Raw genomic sequence first — 22,434 nt, forward strand, 5'->3', positions numbered from 1 at the left:
GCCCGTCAACTTTTGAGTACGCTACTGGGTCCGACTAGCGTTTCGTCCAACACTGAGTTGAATACTTATTCATCCCGAGATCAGGTCAATTCGGTTGTTGAAGTACACAATAGCAACAATGTTTCTCATTTCTCTCTTCAAGCAAATTAAGTACAAGTACTACGTTACCTTACCTCTTTATATGCTCACTAGATCCGAGCGTCTTATTTTGAGTAAGTCGTTCCTGCTTGCGTAGAGCATCTCACTATCCTTGGACTAATAGTAATAAATTCTAGACGCGTTCTTTTTTATTTTACTGTGGATGCTCTTCACTGCTTGTTACATGTACTTTCCTTCTCACGTCAGAGTCATTGCTCAACGGGCTTATTACTATTACGCCGGAGTTCAGGTTTCGCCAATTGAAGGAGAAATGGGCAAACCAGTTGCATAGAGAAGGCATCCCAGCTGTTCATGAATGTTGTGTGCTTGGTTTGAACCATAGCTTGGCGCTATGGTTGCCATTGGAACGGGAAATCATTAGAGCTACTGTAGCGTTGGTGCTGGTGTGTAAATGAGTTAACCAATAATGGAGTTTGCGGTTCGGTACAGTTTCTAAGCACGTCTTAATGAAATTTTCGGTGTAATTAGATGAATACATTCGATGTCTGACGGTTAACTGGTTGCAAAAATGGTTGAAAGGGATTTTTTGTTAATTCGTCTTTGATGCTTATTGGTCTATGACTCACTGTCAGATACGTATACGTATAATTCGTAGATATGATCTCAGCCATTTGACCTTCGCGATATTTTTCCTCTAGGTTCACATTGACGTCACATTTTTAAACCGGATCTTGAGCAGACACCTAGCGACTTTACCACCTTGTTGTATTTGGCCCCTTGTTGAGTTTTTCATCCATCCATCAGTGCGTCGCAGTTGGATGGTTGTCTCTCCTAAGCAGACTCCCAACTACTATGCAATCACAAGTCATGGCAGGCTCAACGCAATCCAAACCGGGAATTAAAGTGCAGGCGATACATAGTCTTGCCGCTGAAGTTGACAAATCTCAACAGCGTACAGTCCAGGTATTTATAGTTCGCCATGGACAAACTAGGGAGAACGCGCTGCGCATCATCCAGGGTCATTTGAGTATGAGGATGTTACGGTATGAACATATGCAGATCTACTAAATTTGAGTTTAGATACGAATTTGAATGAAGAGGGTATTAGACAAGCGATGTTATGCGGCAAAGTACTGAGTAAGATTTCATTTGATACAATCTGGTCGAGCGATTTAAATCGGTGCATTCAAACGCGCGACAACGCCCTCCAGTCACATTTAGAGCGTCTTCCTGAATCGCGGATCCATATTACAGAGTTACTACGAGAACGGGGATTTGGTGAAGTAGAAGGCAACGATTACCAAACAGTGGTCAGGACCCTTCGGCAACGGAAACTGACTTGGGAATCCGTGGGTGAGAGCACTCAAGCTTTTCAAAAGCGACTGCTGAAAGCATGGGACGAAATCATTTCTGAGGCTCGAACAGATGACGTGAAACGAGTAATCATTATTTCTCATGGAGGTAGTATATTTTTGCCCTACTGTCTGGAGCGTAGTAATTGATTAATCTGTATATTTTAGGTGCTATATCGTCACTGATTCACATCTTAATAAAACGACGCGGCTTTGTCTTATCCGATCAGATCAACACGGCTGTAATCAATAACCTGCTCAACACGTCGATTACAATCGTGAACGTTACGCTTAAGACCGATGGCAGTGTTCTCCATGGCGAGGTCGTTGAGTTTAATAACGCATATCATCTGAATCTTCCAGAAACGGAAGATGGTTCCATAGAAGAAGAGATTGTAGACAATTTTTAATACTTGTATGTTGGGCATAACAGATAAAATTTCTTAGAGTACAAGTAGACATACAATTGACAGCGATAGATAAGTTATGTATAAAACACGCTTAACAACATGAAGGGTCCTCCTGAAATTGTTGCGCGGCGCAAGGCTGGCTATTTTGAGTTTCAATATTGATTTAAATGTCATGGGTTGGTGTATTTAAGCAGTATTTGTATCTGTTAGCCGCATCTATGCAGGCTGGGACAAACGAATGTAAGAGTTGTAGTACTGAAGAGAAATAACTACACTAATGGCATGATACACAGATGCACTAGTACCCAACAACTATGCCAGCAAAATCTGGAGTCTTACGGTCCAAGAAGCCAGGAAAGCTGAACAAACGTGACGATGAAATTGTCCAGCCGGAAAGTACGGAACGGCAATCAGCATCCGAGGTAGAACAGCTGATGAGAAAGAAGCGACTCTCCAAACATGCACCACAAGAGATTTCGGCCAAAAAACCAGTTTCGAGATTTAGAGAAGTAATTGAGGTGCCCAAGATTGTTAGACGAGATCCACGGTTTGAGAGCTTATCAGGAAAATTCGATGACGCTCAATTTAGAAAGAATTATGCGTTTTTGGACGACTATCGGGCAGCCGAATTAAAAGATCTCGACCAGCGACTTAAAAAGACGAAAGATCAGAATGAAATTCAGAATTTACAGCGAGAATACCAGTCTTTGGTACGTCTGCTTGGCAAAGTCCGACAAATCTGCCGCTAACAATTTAGGAATCCAAATTGAAAGCGTCAAAACGTAAGGATTTTGAAAGACAAATCCTGAATGAGCACGAGAAGAAGGAGAAAGAGCTTGTCAAGCAAGGAAAGAAGCCATTTTATCTCAAGAAAGGTATTTAGTTTGTTTACGCGGATTAGATAAAGGTCCTAACTTCGAAATACAGCTGATAAGAGAAGGTTGGTCCTTACAAAGCAATATAGCGAGATGAAGCAGTCTGAGGTCGACCGCGCCATCAAACGTCGCCGGAAGAAAAACATTTCGAAGGAGCGCAAACAGTTTCCGTTCTCGCGAAGAGATTAGATCCCTTTGGGGGTTTCTCTGGAATCTTTACTTACCATTGACATGGTCTCCTGGTAGTTGCACACATGGATATATACATTGTGTATTACAGTCTCTCAGAAATACAAATGGAAGTCTTCGTTTTCCTACTTTCTGGAATTCTCATTTTGTACCCAATCTTCCCAGGAACCTATGATAGAATTAGTGGGCTGTCTTCGAATATGTGATATGTTAATACACGTACCTGGATAATTCCCCCGTCTAATGGCAAATATCAGCCCACGGTCAGCAACACATTCCGGCTTACCAATACAAGGAAAACTTACTTATCATATCCAAAATTCCCGGCAAGCTCTTGGGCGTAGTTGGATCTAACTCCGCCGAGACAGTAAAAAATCAACTCTTTCTCCTTACAGGGTTTAGGGAATCCAAATTGTTCCTCGAAATCTTCTTCGGAAAGCGAGAGAGCATGCGGAGTGGATTTATACGGGATATTAATGGCTGTTGGGATAAAGCCCTGGTCAACCTCCGCCGGTTCTCTGACGTCCACAAGAATCTTGTCTTTTTCGGGGTTTACTGATAACTTTTTGACCTAAGATGGAATATTAGTGTTTAATGATATGAATTACCATCACGCAGCGTACATCTTCGTAATTGTAAATTGATGGCGGGGCAAACCCATCTGTCTTATTTGATTGAGATCGTTGGAAAACAGTCGGTCGAATATCTCGGAGCGTAGTATTCCGAAAGCTTTGTGGTCGTTGTGGCAATACTGCGCGACCAAAGGTGGTGCCATTTACGGAATAGAGACGGGAAGCCCGCAGCCAGACGCCGCGCTCCACACTGCGGAGATTGGCCCGTGTAGATCTGGATAATATAGAGGACATTATGTCTATCGGAAAGATGTTGCGATAAATACTCTAAGCGACTGGTTGCTGTGCGCCAAATTCGGTCGAGGATATTTTGTCTGCTGGGAGTTTGCAGATGAGTTTATTATCGGCATGATCTCACAAAAGGCAATGCGCGAATGACGCATAATAAATATGCAACGCAACGGGCACATAATGTCAGTCTTACCGACATACCAATGCGCAGGATTTCCTCGTCGAAATTATCTGAATTTATTGGTACATTTAGAGAATGTCTATCTCGTTTACGATTAGGCTCGTTCGGTACCTAATTTCAGCACCCGACTTCTCTGTTGAAGCCATGTATCTAAGCATAGTCACAAACAGTTTATTACCAATACTTTTAATTTGAAAGAGCTCAAATCCTCAAACGCCGAAAATGCCTATAACATAAACGTTGTAGCTAACCGATTTAGTGCATGTCGATCTCCCGTTCTATCCTCTCCCGCTCCCAATTTAATACATATCTAACCGTGCCCTTGTCACCCATAGTATAATCCCTTAATTTCAGGGCTGGTGCGCGTGGCTCGGTGTACTTTCCCAGACGCTTATTCAGCTCTATTCTCATTGACATGAACTTACTCGGGTCCGTGTATGTGGCGAAAAGTGTGGTCTGGGGTAGCCAGTCTATGTAGAATGCCAGCAACTCCAGTACAACATCTAGTTTACAATGAATTAATATTTGGCCACAATCATATGAAAAATGATGAAATGAGCTCACTTTCAAATTCCAGTGGCCGTACACAAAATTGTTCTGGTTTGATATCTGAGAGATTTACCTCCAGTAATGAAGCCGCAATATATAAACACCCAAGCGCTATAGCATGGGGAGTGCATTTCAATGGAACGAGTGTCCTGTAAGAGTCCAATGCGATTTGCCAAGCCGTTTCTGCCAACGGCATCGGATCTATCTTCATGTCAGACTATGCATACACGAACAGTCACAAATCTGACTTACATCTTAGACGCTTTGCGAATTTGATGATGTATGGTTGGGGATGCCTTACACGAAAGTCAAAGGACATGGTCTCTAGAACGTGCCGCTCCAGAGAGATTAATCGTCGCCGTTGATCTTCGATAATCTAAATAAATATTCCTCAGTACAGTCGTTCCTGTGTTTCAACATAGCAATTGCTGCATACCGGCGAGTCCATGCTTATATCCGGTCCACTGGGATGCTTAATGTAATACGATGCGAGCAGTATCTCTTTCAATTTCTTGAGTGTATCTTCAGTTTTGGATGCAACAAACAGGCACGCGTGTGCGGTATCCTATGATTATTTTCAGTTAGCAACATTGCCGACGGCAAAATAAAGTATACCCAAATAAAGACTTACCAACGTTGAGGGAAAGTCTTGCATTGAGTTGAAGAGGTAAAATCGCTGAAATAGGACCATTGCCGTTCCCATTGTTCGAATGGGACTGTACATTCATACAAAGTCAGTAAATTTGCCAGCAGAAAATATTCTATAACCGGGATCCATACAATCTCAAATAACTCCCAGTCGCCAATATTACTGAAAAAGCCTGAAACTTCAGTTGCTGATCCCGAGAACCATTTGTATGGGCTACGTTTTGCTCAAGGGTCCAGATCTGGTTTTGTGTCAAATATGGCCTCGACAGTTGAATCATAGCGGGCAATGGGCCCTGTGGATTCGTAGAAGGGGATCCTGACCTCGGTGTCGACGCATTAGCTGCCATCTTGAGCTGCAATTTGTAGAACTCGAGACCATAAAAATCGCGCCTATTTTTGGTGATGTACGTTGGAGAGTTTTCAGTGTCCGTCCGATTTTAGCTGCGAATCGACGTTTAAGCGACGTCGGTACATGTATGGGCGAACGCCGCAACTCTGTCTTATCGCGACATCGAAATTTCAGTGCCCGGCAGAAGTGATCTCGAAATAGGTCCTAGATATTCGAACATAGTCCAAGATGACTAGACTTATATCTATGGCAATATATTTGTTGTGCCTTGCGATGCCCATGCTGGCCAGTCCAAGTCCACGGCCAGTAGTGATATGGCACGGCCTCGGAGATTCATATGATTCTGATGGAATGCAGAGAGTTGCAGCTCTTATTCAGGAAATTCATCCTGGCATATTTGTTCACAGTGTTTATTTGAATCGGGAATCGTCGCAGGATAGCAAAGAGTCGTTACTGGGGAAACTAGATGATCAGGTACAGCAAGCGCATTGTAACGATATTTCCAGACACGTAGAACAGTTACTAATTCATTCCTCATTTAGCTTGCGTTGGTTTGCGACCAACTGGCGTCAATTCCAGAGTTAGAACATGGATTTGATGGCTTGGGATTTTCTCAGGGCGGTCTGTTCCTGAGAGGATACGTCGAGAGATGCAACGCGCCCAAAGCGTACAAGTTAGTTACCTTCGGATCGCCACATAATGGTGCGACAAATATACATTATTGCGGCTGAGTATTCAGACTGACTTGTTTTACAGGTGTCGCTGACTTCCCACCATGCAATGCGCGCGACTTTGTATGTCGACGCAGAAACGCTTTCCTGAAGACAAAGGCATATTCTCAGTATGCCCAGGAATCCATCACCGTTGCACAATATTACAGAGTGCGTATAGGGTATTGAGGCGCGATGAGTTTGAGACAGCTAACAGCCTACAGGATCCCGATCAATATGATACATACCTTGAGAGGTCGGGATTTCTCGCCGATATCAACAATGAACGGCGGGTCAAAAACGCTACGTATGCAGAGAACCTTTCTTCACTAGAGAATCTAGTCCTGTATCTGTTCACCGAAGACGAGACAGTTGTTCCCAAGGAGACTGCTGTAAGTTGATATTATATTATAATTGTGAATTACTGACACATATCAGTGGTTCGCTGAAGTTAACAAAAAGACCGGAGTGGTCACCCCGCTGGAGGAGCGTAAGATTTATATTGAAGACTGGTTTGGATTAAAAGCCCTGGGAGAGTCAGGACGGGTTCATTTCGGTTCCATTGAGGGTCAGCACATGAGGATTACCAACGAGACAATGATTGAGATTGCCACGAAATACCTGGGTACTGAAGTAACGTTAGAGACAGAGAAGGGAGAACCTATACAACAACAGAAAACACTAGAGGAGTTCGTCGAGTATGTTAACAATATTCGGAATGAACGATTACAGCAGATTTTTGCGGCTGTGGCTGGACAGGTCTATGTGTAGTCCGATGCATATCTTTGGTGGTGTATGTTAATTGTAACTGGGAAGCACAGGAGATATATCTTTTTGTAGGAATTACTTGGGTCTGGCATTTAATTATGAGTAATTGTCATTGATGGAAGCGGTGGCAGGTGTTATTGGATGCAAACTTCGTAGATTACGAAGACGCGGTATAGAACAAGTAGAAAAGACGTATGTTATAGTTATTATTAATCGCACGTTTAGTATTCCTTGCTTGTAGTATGAAGATTTCATGCGGCTACGGTACAAGTAGATGAACACTGAGTCGGATAACAAAACAGAATAGCGATGTTGGTTATCAACCGGCAGTCAACAACGGACGCGACCTGACCTCAAAAAGATTGGTGGCGGGTTTTGTTAATCAACAGGCGACAGAAAAGTCAAAACGAGCCCCTGGAAACGGACGTGCTTGCGACATGCGCCCCCTGACCTTTAATATGATGATTTTAATCCACTCGACCAGTCTATACTCCTTTAAACTCAGACCCGCATTCTCGACTGCTCGTCTGGCATGCTGCTTACGAATTATCAGCGATCTTTAACGGATTATATCTGTGCCTAGCTTAGTTCAGATCTCAGTGACTCTACAATTGGGGAATATATGTTTTATGCACCGCTGACCAGTCCAAGGCCACATGCACTCGTAGTCACAAGTGCAGTACATCTATCTGTGTCTGTACTATCGTATTGTCGTCTCGGTGAAGCACATCAACTACAACATATTCCATCAACTTGCCTACTATAGATATCGAAACTTTTCAACCTAGAGAAAGTAGGGATTCAGGGCGCCGCTATACATCCGGGTAACCGCCTCCTGAGTACCTTGGGACACGCGGTAAAACTTGGTACCCATGGACGGGCCCAGCCAACCAGCCCGCCCCCTGCTTTCCCATTCTTACTCTCGTTTGCCCCGTCCCTTGACCACAACGCCGCATCTCTCTCAAAGACACAACTTTCACTGCAATCGAACCGTCTTCTGGCTCGTGCGACTCCCGAGCATTGAGTGATAGACGGGAGTGATAGACGATCCAGTAATACGCCTGTCCTCCGCTGCTTTTGAGGCACTTGCCGTGACGTTATTTTGACACGGGTGAGTTTTTGAACTTTTGCTCACGACTTTTCAGGAGGCGTGCCGGATAGGTCCACGTCAGTCAATCCGAGTCAACGTACTGCGGCTACAATCCAGCGTGAATTTGCGTATTTCAGTTTTTCAATGGATTGCATCTATTTCTGGAATTTTCAAAAGCTGTGCATTGTGCTGGAAGTTCCTGGATTGTGGGCCTATGGCGGCTTGTAGCCGTGATTGTTAAGCGCCAGTTCTTTGGTGTTTCAATCTGCCTGGACGCGCGCTTACCTTCGTTACTCCAAAATTTCATCACTAACAATGTCTTTTTTAGAGAAAGAACGATTTTTCATAGTCGCGTTAGGTTCGGAGAAGGTATAAATGGCAGAATTCGACGCAGCTATAGCTCTTCTGGGGCTTGTAGACCCTAAGGACGAAAAGTCAAGTGACTCCGAAAGCGCCACTGGGAATGACCAAGATAAGGTCGGCATTCATTTAAATAGCTTTATTAGTCACCATTTTCTAACGCGAGTTGAGCAGACAAAGAATAAGCGATCAAATAAAGGGACAAGGAATAATAACGACTCATCAAATGACGACACCAAGGAGAAAGTAAATACCTCGACTGCAGACAAGTCAAAGCCTGAAGCATCAAATTCAGGCACAACGAAGGATTTAAAGCAAGAGACAGATAACTGTAGAAACCAGGACGGATCTGCTAATGGAACCAGTCAGGCGGCTGAGCCGAAGGCAACTGAGTCGACTACAGACCGATCTCCAGGTCAACCTCAGCCATCGCCACCAGGCCCTGGTACGCAACAGGAAGAGCAGACGCCACAACAATCTTCCCAAGGTCCATCATCAGAGTGGGACAGACCGCCGCAGGAACAGTATGGCCAGTCACCCGGCTATGCCCATAAACAGCCACCTCAGCAGTCTGGTCCGTATCACCAACCTGGTCACTCGTACCAGCACCAACAGGCACCAGCAGATCAGCAGCAACAGCAGCAGCAGCAGCAGCCATCTTTCAATTATAGTCCTCAGCAACAGCAGCAGCATCTGCCACACGCGCAATATCAGTATTCTGCTCAGAACCAGGGCCCGCCACCATCCCAGCAAAGTCAGCCACAGTCTCCACCGCAGTATTCGCAAACTTCAGCTTACTCCACGCAACAGTCCTCGTCAAATCCTCCGCCGCGACTTCCGCCGATCTCTCACATATCTCAACCTCCGGCCCCGTCCCATCATCAGGCATATCAGGAACACAGTTCTCGAACTGGATATCAAGATCATGCATCCTATCCTCCGTACCAACAACATGCCGCTGGACATCCTCGCTCTTACCATCAGGCCGAGTCGCATCCGCCGGGATATGCCTCACCTGCTCAACATGGGCAGCCCACATATTCACAGGGCCCACAGGGCACACATGTATCTCCGGGCCAACATCCAAATATCGGCGGCAGATCGTCGTCTTACTACTCATATCGTGATCCCAATGAACAGTACAGCGCAGCTGGTGCACCAGGCTCGGCCCCAACACCGCAAAATGGATACCAGCAATATTCTGCTCCAATAGATCCTGCTCTAGGAGGTCACAACGTGCCACCTGTACAACCACAGCCAGAAGCATATCCTAAAGAAAGATGTGTGTGTTCTTTGAAGGTTGTCTGTAACTGCAAAGACTTATTTTTATTCTAGATTATCAACCTCCAATACAACCGAACGGTGTTCCTACTGCACAACGGCCGAGGACTGCGACGTCAAACCCACCGGTACCAATGAGTACGGCCGCTGCGGTCGCTGCGAATGCAGTACCATCGGCTGAAGACAAGAGATTCGAGTGTGTGGAATGCAATCGTAAATTCCGGCGGCGAGAACATCTCAAACGCCATATCAGCACACTACACCAACGGGAGAAACGTAAGTGCAGTTGCAAGAACCGACCGCTAGCATGGCCAATGGAGCTAACATAGAGTAACGAAGCATACGCATGCGAATTCTGCAACAGAAGATTTTCTAGAGGCGATAATCTGCTCCAGCATTCTCGAATGCGACACAGGTGAGATGGTTTACAATCTGGTTGCTTGTGGACAACATCTGACGGGAAGTCATAACTAACTATAGGCTACGCTGATCGGCGTCACTCTTTGTATTAAACTCTACTACTGTGTCTTGTAATATATTGTATTTTTTTTTTCCTTGCAGTAGTTATTGTTGAGATTGTCTTTGAAGTTATCAACGAAATTTTGTAGTTTGCATTTATCAGGGCTTACGATGTGGGCAAAGTCTTATATGGTGGGAGAACAGTCGTTGATTTTATTTGGTTTAAGATGTAATTATTCTATCTTCGTTGTTTTTGGGCGACCTACTGTCTTGTCTTGTATGTATTCTTAGTAATTAATGGTGTCGTGATTTAATCTTCGATTTTACAATAGTTATTCAACATAATACAGCTCCTGTCAAGTTCAAATCGTATCAGTCCCGGCTGCACGGGGGATGTGAGTGCTGGAGTAATAGTACGAACTCCGGCAATCATTATGCTTTTGGCTTCTAAGGGCCAAATTTGCTTGTGCTCGCCAACTGGGCTGCAATCTCTTGACACCTTATAAACATGCTTCCAGATTGCGAACGGTAGAGATGGAAGTCAATTCTAATCTACTTCTAGACAACGTGGCCCAACTGCTGGCACGTGTCGCTCGTTGACCCACGCTCCAGGTCTCGACTATGAGCCCGAGACATGTTAAGGACTAAGAAAATTATAATTTCAGTCAAGTGGACTGTACATATATATATAGGGTGTGGTGTTAAAAATATTGGGGATCTTGCACCCTTCGTAATAATCATCTTAACTAATAATATTTGGTTGAGTGTCAACACATGCTCGCATTGGCCTATCTTCGCTCTATACTAATTTTGGATTAGTGTGAGTAACACAGCGAAAGTCTAATGTGGCAGCTGGACGTGGTTGGGTGGCTACGCTCCCCTCCACCATTGTGTTCTTGGATCTGATATCAAGAATTTGGTGACCACCACAGACACTCCGCAGTACTCCCTCCGGTCACTGAAACTATCCTCGATCGCGGCTGTATATGCGCAATCTTGATTCGTTCTCAATATCCAATTGGATAGCAGTAGTCCAGCATTGTCACCCTTCGATCGCAATTTCTTGCCGATTGCCATTTTGTGACTGTTGCTGATACGTAGCGCGGTTACTGCACGATCATACACGGACGACTTAATGGTGCATTTATCACGATAAGACAATTTTACATCTTGCATCTGTGGCTCATCTAGCCAGTGTCACTGGAATCATCGTATCACTGCCCTAGCAGGTCAAGGATAGTGGAAAGCGATTTTGTGACGCAGAGTTGAGCCTTCTGTGACAGATTTTTTTTGCTCTGTGCTTCATATTTGTTTAATTGAATCTGCAGTTATAACTTGTGCGTAATACTGTTCGAGCAACGATGTTGTGACTGACTGACTGACTGATTATAGATAAAAGCTTGTAAAGTTGTCGACAAAAGTGTACGCAACTATTCAGACGACTTTCGCCTCGGTGCAAAGTGAGCAGCATTATACTTATATGGGAAGACTATCAACTGCTAACCGTGTTCCACTAGATGGTCGCTGACATGTGGCGGAACCCAACTACAACACGCACACACACACCCCTGTGCACGCCATATACATTACCGGCAGGTGTCGTTGTTCTGGCCTCAACCACGCAGACCATATTTCCGACAGCCGTTTTCTCACCATTGTGTATGTCTTCGTCGTCGACAATCTCATCCTCTTCGACCACTGCATCTACCCTGAAAAATCCATTCTACTCCTCAATAATTCCCATCGCATACACCATCGCCGGTACAACTGTTCTCGCATGGGTTCTCCTTCTGCTGCTTCTTATCACTCCACAGACTCGGCCATATCTGCAAAAATTAGCAACTCTCTCGGTCGCGCTATCGCTTACCATTGCGCTCAGCGAATGTAGCCAGATCCTCAAAAAGCAATATGACCAAGCATATGAAGACGCCGAGGAATTACGAGCTTACATTGATGGTGGTTTAACATTGAATATATTCCGCGTGATTTCCGACGTATTCCTATGGCTTGCTCAAGTGCAGACACTAATTCGCCTCTTCCCGCGGCACCGCGAGAAGCAAATCATCAAGTGGCTCGGTCTCGCTCTTATTGTCGTCGACACGGTCTTCTGGTCACTGCAGTCATTCTTGCCTACCCAAGTCGGTGACGATAGATCCTTCAGAGACGCGATCCCTGCACTTGCATATCTTTTTCAAATTATTTTGTCGTTGCTGTACTCTGCGTACGTGGTGTATTACTCCATCTCCAAGCGAGTGTATGCATATCATATCAAAAATCTGATTTTAGCACTATTGTCGCTAGTTGCGGTATTGACACCGATTATTTTCTTCTTGCTCGATATCTCGCGTCAGTGGATTGCTGGATGGGGTGACTTCGTGAGATGGGTAGGCGCCGCCGCTGCTAGTGTGGTGGTGTGGGAATGGGTCGAGCGGATAGAGGATTTAGAAAGCAAGGTGCAGGAAACCGGCGTTCTGGGACGACAAGTATTTGAGGAGGAGATGCTTGAGACTGGGACAAGTCGCGGTGCTCGTGCGTCTAGAGATGTAGGGAGAGCAAGACGGCGTCGTGATGGAGGCGGCGGCGCTGGTAGTGCAGTTGACCGGCGGCGACCTCCCAGACGAAGAGATGATGACGGCAATGGTACTGACGGCGGTGATCATGGTTCGGCTGCTTTATCATCTGATGGTATGAGCCGGAGTCGAAACCGAGCTATGCGTGATGCCGCTTGTGGGGAAGGTCCATTTGATAGCAGTGGTCGTGATGACGGAGAAGAAGAAGATTATACAAGCGGGGCTGACGGTGAACGGTCGAGAGACTCACGGACAAAAGAAGGCCGTGGAATTGCTCGTAGGCTCTGTGGTCGCAGACGACGGAGACATCATGGCGGTAACCACGATGATGCGGAGAGTGAAGCGATAAATACTCGTCGAGCTGGTATAGGTGGCAGTATTATGGGTTTATTGGACAATGGTCGTGCACTTTTGTTCGGCCGTCCCCTTTCGCGGGCCACGACAGGGACTAGTGCTACGAGTTATCGCGTGAACGCTTCGAGCATCATGGATGACGGAAATGGATCCGGCAGTGGAGAGGAAGTACGCGTGAAGCATTTTTACCCATTGAAGCGTGGTTTATCCCGGTCCACGCATTCGTCCTCGCCAGCGTCACTCATGAATGCAGCGGAAGCGGGCTCCGTCTCACATCAGCTTGATCCTCGGAACCTACAGGCACTATCGCGTTCTCCTGAGGCAGTGTCTAATATGGCGGCCGCCACTGGCTTGCGGAAAAATTCCCCAGCACCGAGTGTCTCGTTCCGAGAGGATGTCAGGAGGACACCGTCCGGCTTGACTGGTAGCGCTCCACCGGTTGCTCCATCATCAACTAATCCGAGTCCACTACCAAGCGTCTCGGAAGACCGACATGATGATATTGCAGTCGACATGTCTCACGGAGCGTCGTCTACCCCATATTCGATGGACGGTCCTGCAGATTATGACCACAGTGCAGATGACTACGACGATGATGGCAGCGACTCAGATTACATCGAATACGGCGACGCCGTGAATGCCGAAATGGTGCTTCGAAATGGCCAGTCAATCCACGTTCAGGCCCTGCAGCAGAACAGTCCTGAACCGTCCCCATACGGAGCTGCAGGTGTTGAGCAGCCACCGGCATTCGAGAGATTGCCTGGGTTCAATGATGGTGATTATTGGGACGAGAAAGATCCCGGGTATCATCTTGCGTACATGAACACGAACCAACGGGCAGGTTCGACAGCAGCAGATTCTCAACGACAACAACTTCATAACTCAGCTTCGCGCGCCCCGTCACGTCCGTCACGAAGATATGCATATCCTCCCCAGAACGGCTCGAATACAAGTCCCGAGTATCCGCGAGCGACTTTGGAACCAGCGGACACGAGTACTAGTCGACGAATCGTGGAGCGGTTTACAGGTGTGCGAGACTGGGTCGTAACAGTACATGAAGACAAAGGGCGCGATGAAAGTCATTGATTATCACCCATGAAAATATACATAGGATAAAAGTTTTTGTGGTGTAATTTCTTAATTGGCTTATATCTTTCGAGGCGTTTATGTTTGGAAAGGTAAGAACTATAACGGATTACTTTTGTATTATGCTTGTATTATTACGATTATTGGGACGGACATTGGTAGGGACAGGAATATATGGTTATTTAAGTATTGATCAATACATCTTGCATTTCTCACGTGGAATAACGTAAATACTTCGATTGATAGTCGACTAACCTTTATCTAAAGTACGAACAAAGTACACTTAACGACATTGATCCATATATGCCTACTCTAACCATCACCCCACCCTGATCACTGGCTAATGGCAGACTTTGTCCTTAATGTCTCTGACAAATACTTTGCCCATGCAGGCGACGTTTCCGTGCTCGCGCTCGCAGCATCACCCGACTTCTCAGCGGCAGCGAAGGCGGCCTGAATCTGTTGAGACGTGCGGATAGCTCTGCGCTGCAACTCGCCCTGTTTTTCGACTTCCTGCTTTATCGCGGTCTCCTTCAACTTCAATGACAGCACGTCCGTGAACTTCTTCGCAAGCATATCCAGTTCTGCAAATTATAATTAGCATCACATCCAAGTTCCAACACCTTAGCAATTACGTACTAGAAGCAACGACACTAGCGTCTGTCTCCGCGATCTTTCCGAGGATGACACAGCTCGTAATCTTGACGTCGTGGTCATCATCCAATCCAGCAATCGCACGCTCGATCATGACATCAAGTTGCAAGTCCGCCTTGCGTAGTTGTGCGAATGCCACCAGCACTGCGTAAAGCGAATCGTACGCAGCCTTGCGGACGTCCAAACCGTCGTCGACTTTGTGCTTGAAAGGACCCATCTGCACTTCGCGGACAAGTTCCGGACGAATAGAGGTATCTTGGAACAAGAGCCCAAGCACACGCGCGAGATGGTCGGCGAGAAGATTTGGTTTGTTGTGCGCCACGGAGGCGATGGCTGTTATCGCCAGCCTGCGGTTCTCTAGATCAGAGTCTTCTAGAAGAGCCAAAAAGTCGATCACCACTGGTCGCAGTAACTCATCAGCAGAGGCAGCCTCGTCAGCTGAGGCGGCCGAGGCGTCGTTTTGGCTAAACAAGAACCTAACAGCGGATATGATAATACTTCGGGTACCAACATCGCTGGATCTCAGAAGCGCTTGGAGCTCGGTAATAAATTTCGGAGGGTCGAGAGTAGTTAGCCGACCGATACACTCTGCTGCTATGGCCTTGACACTGCCTTTCTCTCCTCCAGTCGTCCTAGACGAGGCACCAAGATCTAACGCAAACAGTTGTGTCCATAGATCGGCAGTATATGGCGCAAGCGTAAGAGCTCTTGCTTTACTCGTTGAGTTAAACACAATAACCTCCTTCAAGGCGACCACCAGCATTTTCGCGTTGCTAGACTCGGGAGTGAGTTGAGAGATAATCACTGGCACATAAGTATCCACATTGGATGCTGCAATGGCACCCAACGTCTGCGCAGCAGCCACTCGAACCTCAGCACTCGCGGCAGAAAACTGCTGAAACAAAAATTCAACGGAAAGCAGGTCCTTAGGCAGCTCACCGCCTAGAAGCTTCCCGATCTCACCGAGCACCATCAATGCACTTCGAGCGGCAGAATCGTTGTCTGTGCGACCAGCTTCAGCTTTAATCTGGGCAACTCTGTCGTCGACTAGACCACCCCGGACAATGACAACTGCAAGCGCTTTCGCACCGGTGGGAGTGATAAGAATATCCTCTTCCGACAAGGCACTGACAAGCGAAGTCGCCTCACCAGCTCTTGCAAGAGCAGACAAGAGGTCGAGCAGAGGCTCAGTGGTTATCGGCGTCGTTAACTTCGGAACCAAATCAACGACAACGTCGGTGATATCTCCGGGTAGTGGTCCCAGTGTTGTGACGAGCGTAGTCAAAACGGAAATAGCTGGTCCCAAGAACTGCAAGTCGTCTTCAACAATAACTCCGCGTAGTACGGAACCCATGCCTGCCGCTGTAGCCCCATCAATCTGCGGCGAAAACTTTTCTGTCATGACTTTGAGTGCACTCAAAGCAGAGGCCCTAATAGCGCGATTGGATTTTCTCAATAAGCCTGCTAGCTCGGTGACAACTTCGTTAACCCACTTTTTGACAAACACGGAGGCATCCGTACTTGGACTGGCGGCGATGTTTTCGATTGATCGGATGGTGGCGGGACGTGTGGTTTCATTCTTCAATCGCTCAAGCAGAATATCTGCATCTGCATCCATTTCTGTTTTAGATAACGTATTGCGCGCGTAGATAAGGAGCTGGCCTATAGCCATGATGGCTCTTTCTCTAACCTCCAGGTCCGCCTCGGACGCAGTGGCCTTGGCAACCACTATCTCATGGAGCTGTGCGATGTATTTGGACGTATCGACGTTTGAAGGCGTCGTGACAAGGACAATGACATCTCCAGCAGCAGCAAGTGCCTCACTCGAAATCTTGTAAAACTTGTCATCTGCACCGGCCACGACGACGGAAATGATAGTGGGCAAGTACTCAGCGAGTTGCTCGAGGGAGTGATTGGTAACTAATATGCTGACAAAATGGATGATACTTGTACGGAGAGTACCCTGGCTCATTGCCGGCTCGATGGTCGGAATGAAGAGAGAGAATTCGTCGGGCAGAGACGGCAAAACCGCTACAGTTTCGGTCGCGACTGTCAAGCTGGCCTGTTTGCTCGGTAGACTGGACACCTTCAGGAGATTTTGTGAAAGAAGCTTGAACACGCGACCAGAAAGCTCTGGAAGTTGTCTTCGTGGGTCGCTCTCGAGAATCATGCTGTCGTCGGACATTCTGCGTTTCCGACGAGAAGTATTGGCGGCAGCTGCCGCAGCAGTAGTGGACGCCGTCTGACGGATTAATGTAGCAAAAGTGTTCAAAACCTCCACGCGGACGGTTTCCTCTCGCTCTTTAAATCGTGAGACGAGCAGTGGTGCAATCGAAGTGTATAACTGTGACAACAGATCTGGACGGGTCTCAATCAATGTATCCAACAGTTTCGCTGCACATCGTCGCAATCTCCAGCTCACATCATCTTCGTCTGCAAATGCATCTTCGTCGTCGAATTCATCGTCCAATTCGCTTTCGTCATTCTTCTCATCGTCGGCGTCCTCCATCTCCTCTTCATCGTCGTCGACAGCCGCGTAGTTCGGATCATACTTGATAAATCTCGATCCAACAGTGATTATATCGGCCGTGAATGCAGCCATCTCCACGGGGCACGATCCCTCAAAAGTGTCGAGAGTGATAAGCGCCGACTCGCGAACATCGTCATCCTCAACGTCAAGTGACTTCAAGACACTCCCCGTAAGCGATAGCAAGTACGGACTGAGCCTAACCGAGTTCGTCTTGCAGAGCGTGCCGCATACCGAAACCAAGATTCTCAGACGATCTCTTGGGATGCCTTGATTGAACGAATCGATAAGATACTTCATCATGTTATCCCACAATTGCGGGGTCAAGTGATTCGACAGGGCTCCAAGTGCACCAACAGCACGTTTGCGAACCAAACCTTTGCCAGTCTCCAGCACGCCTATGAGAGCATTCTGTGTCTCACCCACTTGCTCATGTGTAAGAGAGGAGCCGAACCGGTTTACGAGATCAACAAGGACATCAACGCTGTCCGTTGAATTTCGGAGATTCGGCAGTAGAGTATGTAACAGTCGTCCGACAAATATCTTGCCGACTGAATTAGTAGCAGGAACATTGGTAATAATCGTGCGCAACGCAGTACTCCCAAGAGATCCATCAGTATCAGTGATTGAAAACGAAGACAGACGGTTGAGAACGTTAGTCAACTGTGTGTCGTTGATTCGGGCTGTCAGAGGCGCAAGACTAAATCCACCACTGTCAATTACACGGACTTAACAGACATTATATCCGTACATACCACTTCACTGCTAGATTTTGTACTTCGGCATTATTATCCGATAAGCTCTTCAAAACGCCGTCCACAATGCGATTGATTGTCGTCGTAGAGTCGTTCGCGAGTGCCACCGTTTTGTTAGAGAGAATGGAATGCAAGTCCGACAAGGACATGAATCGATAATCGGAGTCCTCAGAAGACAGCTTCTCTAAGAGAGGTTGGATCGCATAGGAAGTGTTGGTATTGTATGACGCCATGGCAACAATTATATCATAAACTGTACAAATTTATTTCGATTGGATTATGAATAAGGAACCACAAGCATCAAGATGCATATCTTGTTCCACCAGGTATAGTAAGGTGACTTTAACGATCCAACTGCTCGCCAGGGGGTTCAGAATTAAACAGCTGCTTCGAATGCAGCGGATCAATGTGAGTACGCGTGAGCATCAACGCAGTTAAGAGGTCGGTACGGTAAAACCCTAGTTCAGACGTAATGGGACCGGACAACTTACGATTTTTGTATTTACCAGGTCGATCACTGTAGAGACAGTATATTTTTGGATCTTTGCATCAGAAATAATAAACATTGAACAGACAAGTAATTTTCTGAAACATCCATAATGACGAAGTGCAAACAAAAATACACTTTTAAGCGGAGCAAATTCCGTAAATCACATAGCACCTGCGCGACATCAATAGCCCATATAAAGATTTAAAACAAAACCCCGTATCCCAACTAATATCAAATGTATTTACAACCCAAAGGCGACCAATCGGCAACCAAACGCCACTGTAATGGCAACACACACAGTCAGCAATACGCGGTTTGAACCATTGTTCCCGCCACTGCCTGCAGCTCCGGATAGGCTCACGGAACTGGAAGAGAGCGAAGAGGAAGAAGTCCTACTGAATGTCTCGGTGGTGGCCGAGTCGCTCCCACTAGCGGTCACCGAGAGGGGCAATGAGATGGCCGATGAGCCGGTGGTGCTGACTTCAGCTTCAAAAGCACTGGTTAGGGCAGAAGCCGATAATGTAAGAGGAGTATTTGATGACGCAGTGGTCGCGCCTGGAATCGCGGTAGCTCCGGTCCCAATTGCCACAATATCAGACTTGGTCTCATTAAATACGGTCTGCGCCAGCGAAATCACGTTGTTGTCGAGATCGTAAACGACGTAAGCAGAACGGAGGAAAGTATCTCCTAAGATGCTCACACCAAGATCACTATTGGAAGCCACCGTGAGAAGACAGACTGGCTGACCGTTTGTGAAGGTGAGCTGCCTACCACTGGAGGTGACAGCAGGATACAGAATCTCGTTTAATGGGACCTTGATAGTGACACCACCGAAGTAAAAGTCAATAGACGCATTGACGGAAGTGATTGTGCAAGACTGGACATAGTAGCCGAGCCGGGCGTTGTACGTGGCACTGACAGCATTCGCAATTGCACGCAAAGCTCCATTCGGTAAGTAATTGAACGAAGTACCACAATCCAGTAAAACGGGCTCGCCCATATTAGACACCATCTCGTTCCGGGATCCATCAGTATTCGTGTACCCAACGCCGTCCAAAGTAACAAAGAACTCTGATGGCTGGGATTCGCCAGTGTATAAATCAATTGGCAACTCAACCAGATTCCCAGAGTATTTTGCACGGTCGACGCCGCCAAATAAGATGGAGCCAGTGGAGGCTTCCAGATCGTTTAACCACAGTGAGTATGCGCGGGACCGGATGAAACGCTGTTCGACCAAAAGATCTGGTAAGTTTTTGTATTGGTAAGAAGAGCCGTACGAAGAAACAATGGCTTCATTGGTTGGATATCCGATACCCATAATACCCTCGGTAGTATTGGCGTCAGTGGCCACCGCAATTGTTAAGTTCTTGACAGCCGCGCCGCCAATGTCGAACGTGTCGTAGGCATAGTCGCCCTTAGCATAAGAACCATCGCCGTATGCAATGTAGAAGTTGTCCGATATTCTTGAGAAAGTGGATGAGTCCTGAGGTTCAAAGATGCCTGTCTCGTTACATGGGTTGCTAGATTCTTGACAGAATGAGTTTTCGCCAGACTGAACCCAAATGTCAGAAGAACCGGTGTCAATCTGTAGCCGGAGATTTTGCCCGGGAGTACCAACGGAAACGTTCGCGTAATAGAGATAGTCGTAATTGTCAAGAATTTCCTGGACAGTGTTAGACACACCTGTCGCTCTCTTGGCCAGTCGATGGCGATGGCGGTGCTTGAAGAGATTTGTGCTTCCCGGTAGTCGTTTCTGTCGGACGATATCGAACTTGACAGTTCCGGGATCAGTCGTGGCTGCTGTAGACGAAACGACAAGTATGGCCGTAATGGCGGCAGAAAGCTGCACTCTCATGGTTGATGCACTGACTGAGCCGAAGGAGTGACGGGGAGATGAGGACTAGAAATCTGAGAGCTGAAGGAACACAAATGATCACCGATGGAATGGGGGCGATGTCGGGTCGGGGTTCATCAAGTGGGATGTATTCACAAACGCGGGCCGCGTGTACTTTTTGGCTCTTGCGTCGCCGGAGCCGCAAACGATGTATCCACGCTTGGCTGGGAAACACTAGAATGCAACGACGCGCGAGAGATAGGGCCGTAAGCGGTGCCCCATTGGAAATGTGAGCCGCTGGGAGATCAGTCTGCACTGGACACCCGAATAGGGATGATCTCACATGCCGCCGCCGGTGCCAGCAGCAAAATGGAGACCAAGAAAGAAAATCTCCACATTTTGAATGCGGCTTCTCATGCCATGCTCCAAACATTAGCCGATAGTTCCGGATGGTCTGTGGACAAATAAGGTTTTGGTGGCGCGCCACAAATCATTGAAATGAAATGATGTGCATGTCTCGGAGTGGCATCTCAGGGGCTGTCTCATTGTATAATCACAGTATCCTTTTCAAAGCAGCAAAGAATTCTCGTTGGTTCATGCAATTCCTTCATAACTCTAAAAAAGGACAGGCGTCGTGCAATTGCGCGTCGATTTGTCTGCCCCGAGTCTCGAACTGCGATTGTGACTAGCCTTCATTATAGTCACGTCACCAATTTGCCCTAACCCATAACATTCGCAAACCCGCCCTTCGTACCACAGCCATAGCTAATTGTGCCCATATTGCGTTCGCTGTTTACAAGGCCAATGACTTATTTTTCGCACTCCCCAATAATGCAAAAAATTACAAACTATTTTATAGTTATACTAATCTACTTGTGTCACATTATTGATTGACAAGCAGCAAGTAGAACTCGACACGTGTAAAATGACGTTCACGATGGGAACTAGCGGCGTCAGTCTATTCTGGGTATTTACGGCGACTCAGCCCGCACAATACTATACACAATCAATGGTACTCCTAGACCCAGTACTTTGTTAGGCTCGAAAAATTATCGTACCCGAATCCCAGATAGAATACCACCACTAGAGCTCCCAGTAGTGAGAAGCGCCTATAATTCTTATATTCAGTATAAGTCTTATGGGTCAGGAAATGGTGACAAAATATGTATCCTTTGGGAGCACATGAGTCCCGAAAATCATCCAGTCACATCACATTCATACATTTGCCTGAACATTGCCATGCAATGCACAATCACACCCAGTGTCATCCATGGCTCCTTTCGAATGAAAGAGTCTGGTCAATAGTTACACATCAACTCGAACTTTAAAGTCATGACGAGTCCTTGACAAGTTAGGTTCCCGTAACTGTTCATCGTCTGGTATTATGCTTAGTGGCGGGTAGGTGACCGAAGTGCAAACTTTTGATTGATGAAGACTTGGCCTGCGGCACTGCTCGAACTAGAGAGGTCTTGCCACAGTATTCCTCAGCATGACAAATCCGTAAAACGTAGCACTTGACGATGCTTGTTTTCGTTTCACATAACTGTGGCCCGACTCCGAGGAAAGCTTCAAGTATGAACATGTTAGATGGTATCGACGGCGCCATTTGAATGGGATGGCGGCGCCCGCAGCCTTGCAGAATTCCTCACGAACTTGCTACTGTGTTTTAAGTGCTGCAATTGCATAATTTGCACACATGAATCACATATTTTCCATTGCCATAGCTGATCGGGCTACAGTCTGCGTCCTGTTACTCAGCAATCCCACTTCTTTCGCTAGCTAGGCTTAATCGTAGAATTTATCTTTGAAGTGAACACATAATCCGATCAAACACTGCCAGAGGGCTAGCCCACACTGATGTCGCCAACTACATCTGTCTATAGTTACGCCCAAGCTTTAAGACTCGTACTGATAGTGTAGGTAGTAGCAATTGAATGCTGCAGTCTAGTATTACTGATATTACCAATTGGTGAGATTGGCT

At 46.7% G+C, this 22,434-nt stretch overlaps 9 protein-coding genes across 9 annotated transcripts; 5 read left to right on the forward strand and 4 right to left on the reverse strand.

Moving 5' to 3' along the window:
• Window positions 1-966: 966 nt before the first annotated feature.
• On the forward strand, window positions 967-1,861 carry V1513DRAFT_425258 (histidine phosphatase superfamily; the record flags this gene model as incomplete). Its single annotated transcript, XM_066896116.1, has 3 exons — window positions 967-1,126; window positions 1,180-1,560; window positions 1,620-1,861. The coding sequence occupies 3 exons, from the start codon at window positions 967-969 to the stop codon at window positions 1,859-1,861; spliced, it is 783 nt and encodes a 260-aa protein (XP_066753670.1).
• A 274-nt stretch (window positions 1,862-2,135) lies between these two features.
• V1513DRAFT_399839 (uncharacterized protein) lies at window positions 2,136-3,315 on the forward strand. Its single transcript, XM_066895469.1, has 3 exons — window positions 2,136-2,571; window positions 2,619-2,736; window positions 2,789-3,315. Exons 1-3 carry the CDS (start codon window positions 2,176-2,178, stop codon window positions 2,923-2,925), a joined length of 651 nt encoding a protein of 216 aa, XP_066753671.1. The 5' UTR covers window positions 2,136-2,175; the 3' UTR covers window positions 2,926-3,315.
• Window positions 2,805-3,893, reverse strand: V1513DRAFT_444753 (Rhodanese-like domain-containing protein). Its single transcript, XM_066898007.1, has 4 exons — window positions 3,549-3,893; window positions 3,231-3,496; window positions 3,149-3,165; window positions 2,805-3,094 (listed from the first exon to the last, which is right to left on the reverse strand). Exons 1-4 carry the CDS (start codon window positions 3,789-3,791, stop codon window positions 3,051-3,053), a joined length of 570 nt encoding a protein of 189 aa, XP_066753672.1. The 5' UTR covers window positions 3,792-3,893; the 3' UTR covers window positions 2,805-3,050.
• Window positions 3,894-4,018: 125 nt separating this feature from the next.
• V1513DRAFT_444758 (cyclin-like protein) lies at window positions 4,019-5,590 on the reverse strand. Its single transcript, XM_066898008.1, has 6 exons — window positions 5,299-5,590; window positions 5,150-5,234; window positions 4,955-5,083; window positions 4,771-4,894; window positions 4,534-4,719; window positions 4,019-4,472 (listed from the first exon to the last, which is right to left on the reverse strand). Exons 1-6 carry the CDS (start codon window positions 5,511-5,513, stop codon window positions 4,225-4,227), a joined length of 987 nt encoding a protein of 328 aa, XP_066753673.1. The 5' UTR covers window positions 5,514-5,590; the 3' UTR covers window positions 4,019-4,224.
• A 38-nt stretch (window positions 5,591-5,628) lies between these two features.
• V1513DRAFT_64878 (Alpha/Beta hydrolase protein) lies at window positions 5,629-7,043 on the forward strand. The gene is made up of 5 exons (XM_066900573.1): window positions 5,629-5,989; window positions 6,058-6,217; window positions 6,272-6,396; window positions 6,450-6,617; window positions 6,664-7,043. The coding sequence occupies exons 1-5, from the start codon at window positions 5,744-5,746 to the stop codon at window positions 6,994-6,996; spliced, it is 1,032 nt and encodes a 343-aa protein (XP_066753674.1). The 5' UTR covers window positions 5,629-5,743; the 3' UTR covers window positions 6,997-7,043.
• Window positions 7,044-8,458: 1,415 nt separating this feature from the next.
• Window positions 8,459-10,236, forward strand: V1513DRAFT_458551 (uncharacterized protein; the record flags this gene model as incomplete). The annotated part of the gene is made up of 6 exons (XM_066899704.1): window positions 8,459-8,560; window positions 8,618-9,725; window positions 9,779-9,862; window positions 9,915-10,000; window positions 10,064-10,139; window positions 10,205-10,236. 6 exons carry the CDS (start codon window positions 8,459-8,461, stop codon window positions 10,234-10,236), a joined length of 1,488 nt encoding a protein of 495 aa, XP_066753675.1.
• Window positions 10,237-11,712: 1,476 nt separating this feature from the next.
• Window positions 11,713-12,570, forward strand: V1513DRAFT_379241 (PalH/RIM21; the record flags this gene model as incomplete). The annotated part of the gene is made up of 1 exon (XM_066895011.1): window positions 11,713-12,570. A coding segment is annotated over one exon (858 nt), but the record flags the coding sequence as incomplete, so codon positions are not given.
• Window positions 12,571-14,359: 1,789 nt separating this feature from the next.
• Window positions 14,360-18,595, reverse strand: V1513DRAFT_64948 (armadillo-type protein). Its single transcript, XM_066900574.1, has 3 exons — window positions 18,130-18,595; window positions 14,833-18,074; window positions 14,360-14,777 (listed from the first exon to the last, which is right to left on the reverse strand). Exons 1-3 carry the CDS (start codon window positions 18,360-18,362, stop codon window positions 14,527-14,529), a joined length of 3,726 nt encoding a protein of 1,241 aa, XP_066753677.1. The 5' UTR covers window positions 18,363-18,595; the 3' UTR covers window positions 14,360-14,526.
• Window positions 18,592-20,670, reverse strand: V1513DRAFT_65004 (aspartic peptidase domain-containing protein). Its single transcript, XM_066900575.1, has one exon. The coding sequence runs from the start codon at window positions 20,472-20,474 to the stop codon at window positions 18,861-18,863; it is 1,614 nt and encodes a 537-aa protein (XP_066753678.1). The 5' UTR covers window positions 20,475-20,670; the 3' UTR covers window positions 18,592-18,860.
• Between the last annotated feature and the right edge of the window lie 1,764 nt (window positions 20,671-22,434).

The sequence above is a fragment of the Lipomyces chichibuensis genome (assembly GCF_038497645.1).
Source record: "Lipomyces chichibuensis strain CBS 12929 unplaced genomic scaffold V1513scaffold_15, whole genome shotgun sequence".
NCBI classification, from domain to species: domain Eukaryota; kingdom Fungi; phylum Ascomycota; class Lipomycetes; order Lipomycetales; family Lipomycetaceae; genus Lipomyces; species Lipomyces chichibuensis.

Coding starts and splice junctions, on each gene's coding strand:
- V1513DRAFT_399839 (XM_066895469.1), top strand. CDS start 2,176: ATGCCAGCAAAATCTGGAGTCTTACGGTCCAAGAAGCCAGGAAAGCTG. Junction 2,572..2,618: donor AGCGAGAATACCAGTCTTTG/GTACGTCTGCTT, acceptor CTAACAATTTAG/GAATCCAAATTGAAAGCGTC. Junction 2,737..2,788: donor GCCATTTTATCTCAAGAAAG/GTATTTAGTTTG, acceptor TTCGAAATACAG/CTGATAAGAGAAGGTTGGTC.
- V1513DRAFT_444753 (XM_066898007.1), bottom strand. CDS start 3,791: ATGTCCTCTATATTATCCAGATCTACACGGGCCAATCTCCGCAGTGTG. Junction 3,497..3,548: donor CAATTTACAATTACGAAGAT/GTACGCTGCGTG, acceptor ATTCCATCTTAG/GTCAAAAAGTTATCAGTAAA.
- V1513DRAFT_64948 (XM_066900574.1), bottom strand. CDS start 18,362: ATGGCGTCATACAATACCAACACTTCCTATGCGATCCAACCTCTCTTA. Junction 18,075..18,129: donor CAAAATCTAGCAGTGAAGTG/GTATGTACGGAT, acceptor TGGTGGATTTAG/TCTTGCGCCTCTGACAGCCC. Junction 14,778..14,832: donor CGCTAGTGTCGTTGCTTCTA/GTACGTAATTGC, acceptor TATAATTTGCAG/AACTGGATATGCTTGCGAAG.
- V1513DRAFT_444758 (XM_066898008.1), bottom strand. CDS start 5,513: ATGGCAGCTAATGCGTCGACACCGAGGTCAGGATCCCCTTCTACGAAT. Junction 5,084..5,149: donor AAGACTTTCCCTCAACGTTG/GTAAGTCTTTAT, acceptor AAATAATCATAG/GATACCGCACACGCGTGCCT. Junction 4,895..4,954: donor ATATAAGCATGGACTCGCCG/GTATGCAGCAAT, acceptor ATATTTATTTAG/ATTATCGAAGATCAACGGCG.
- V1513DRAFT_65004 (XM_066900575.1), bottom strand. CDS start 20,474: ATGAGAGTGCAGCTTTCTGCCGCCATTACGGCCATACTTGTCGTTTCG.
- V1513DRAFT_64878 (XM_066900573.1), top strand. CDS start 5,744: ATGACTAGACTTATATCTATGGCAATATATTTGTTGTGCCTTGCGATG. Junction 5,990..6,057: donor TGGGGAAACTAGATGATCAG/GTACAGCAAGCG, acceptor TTCCTCATTTAG/CTTGCGTTGGTTTGCGACCA. Junction 6,218..6,271: donor CTTCGGATCGCCACATAATG/GTGCGACAAATA, acceptor CTTGTTTTACAG/GTGTCGCTGACTTCCCACCA.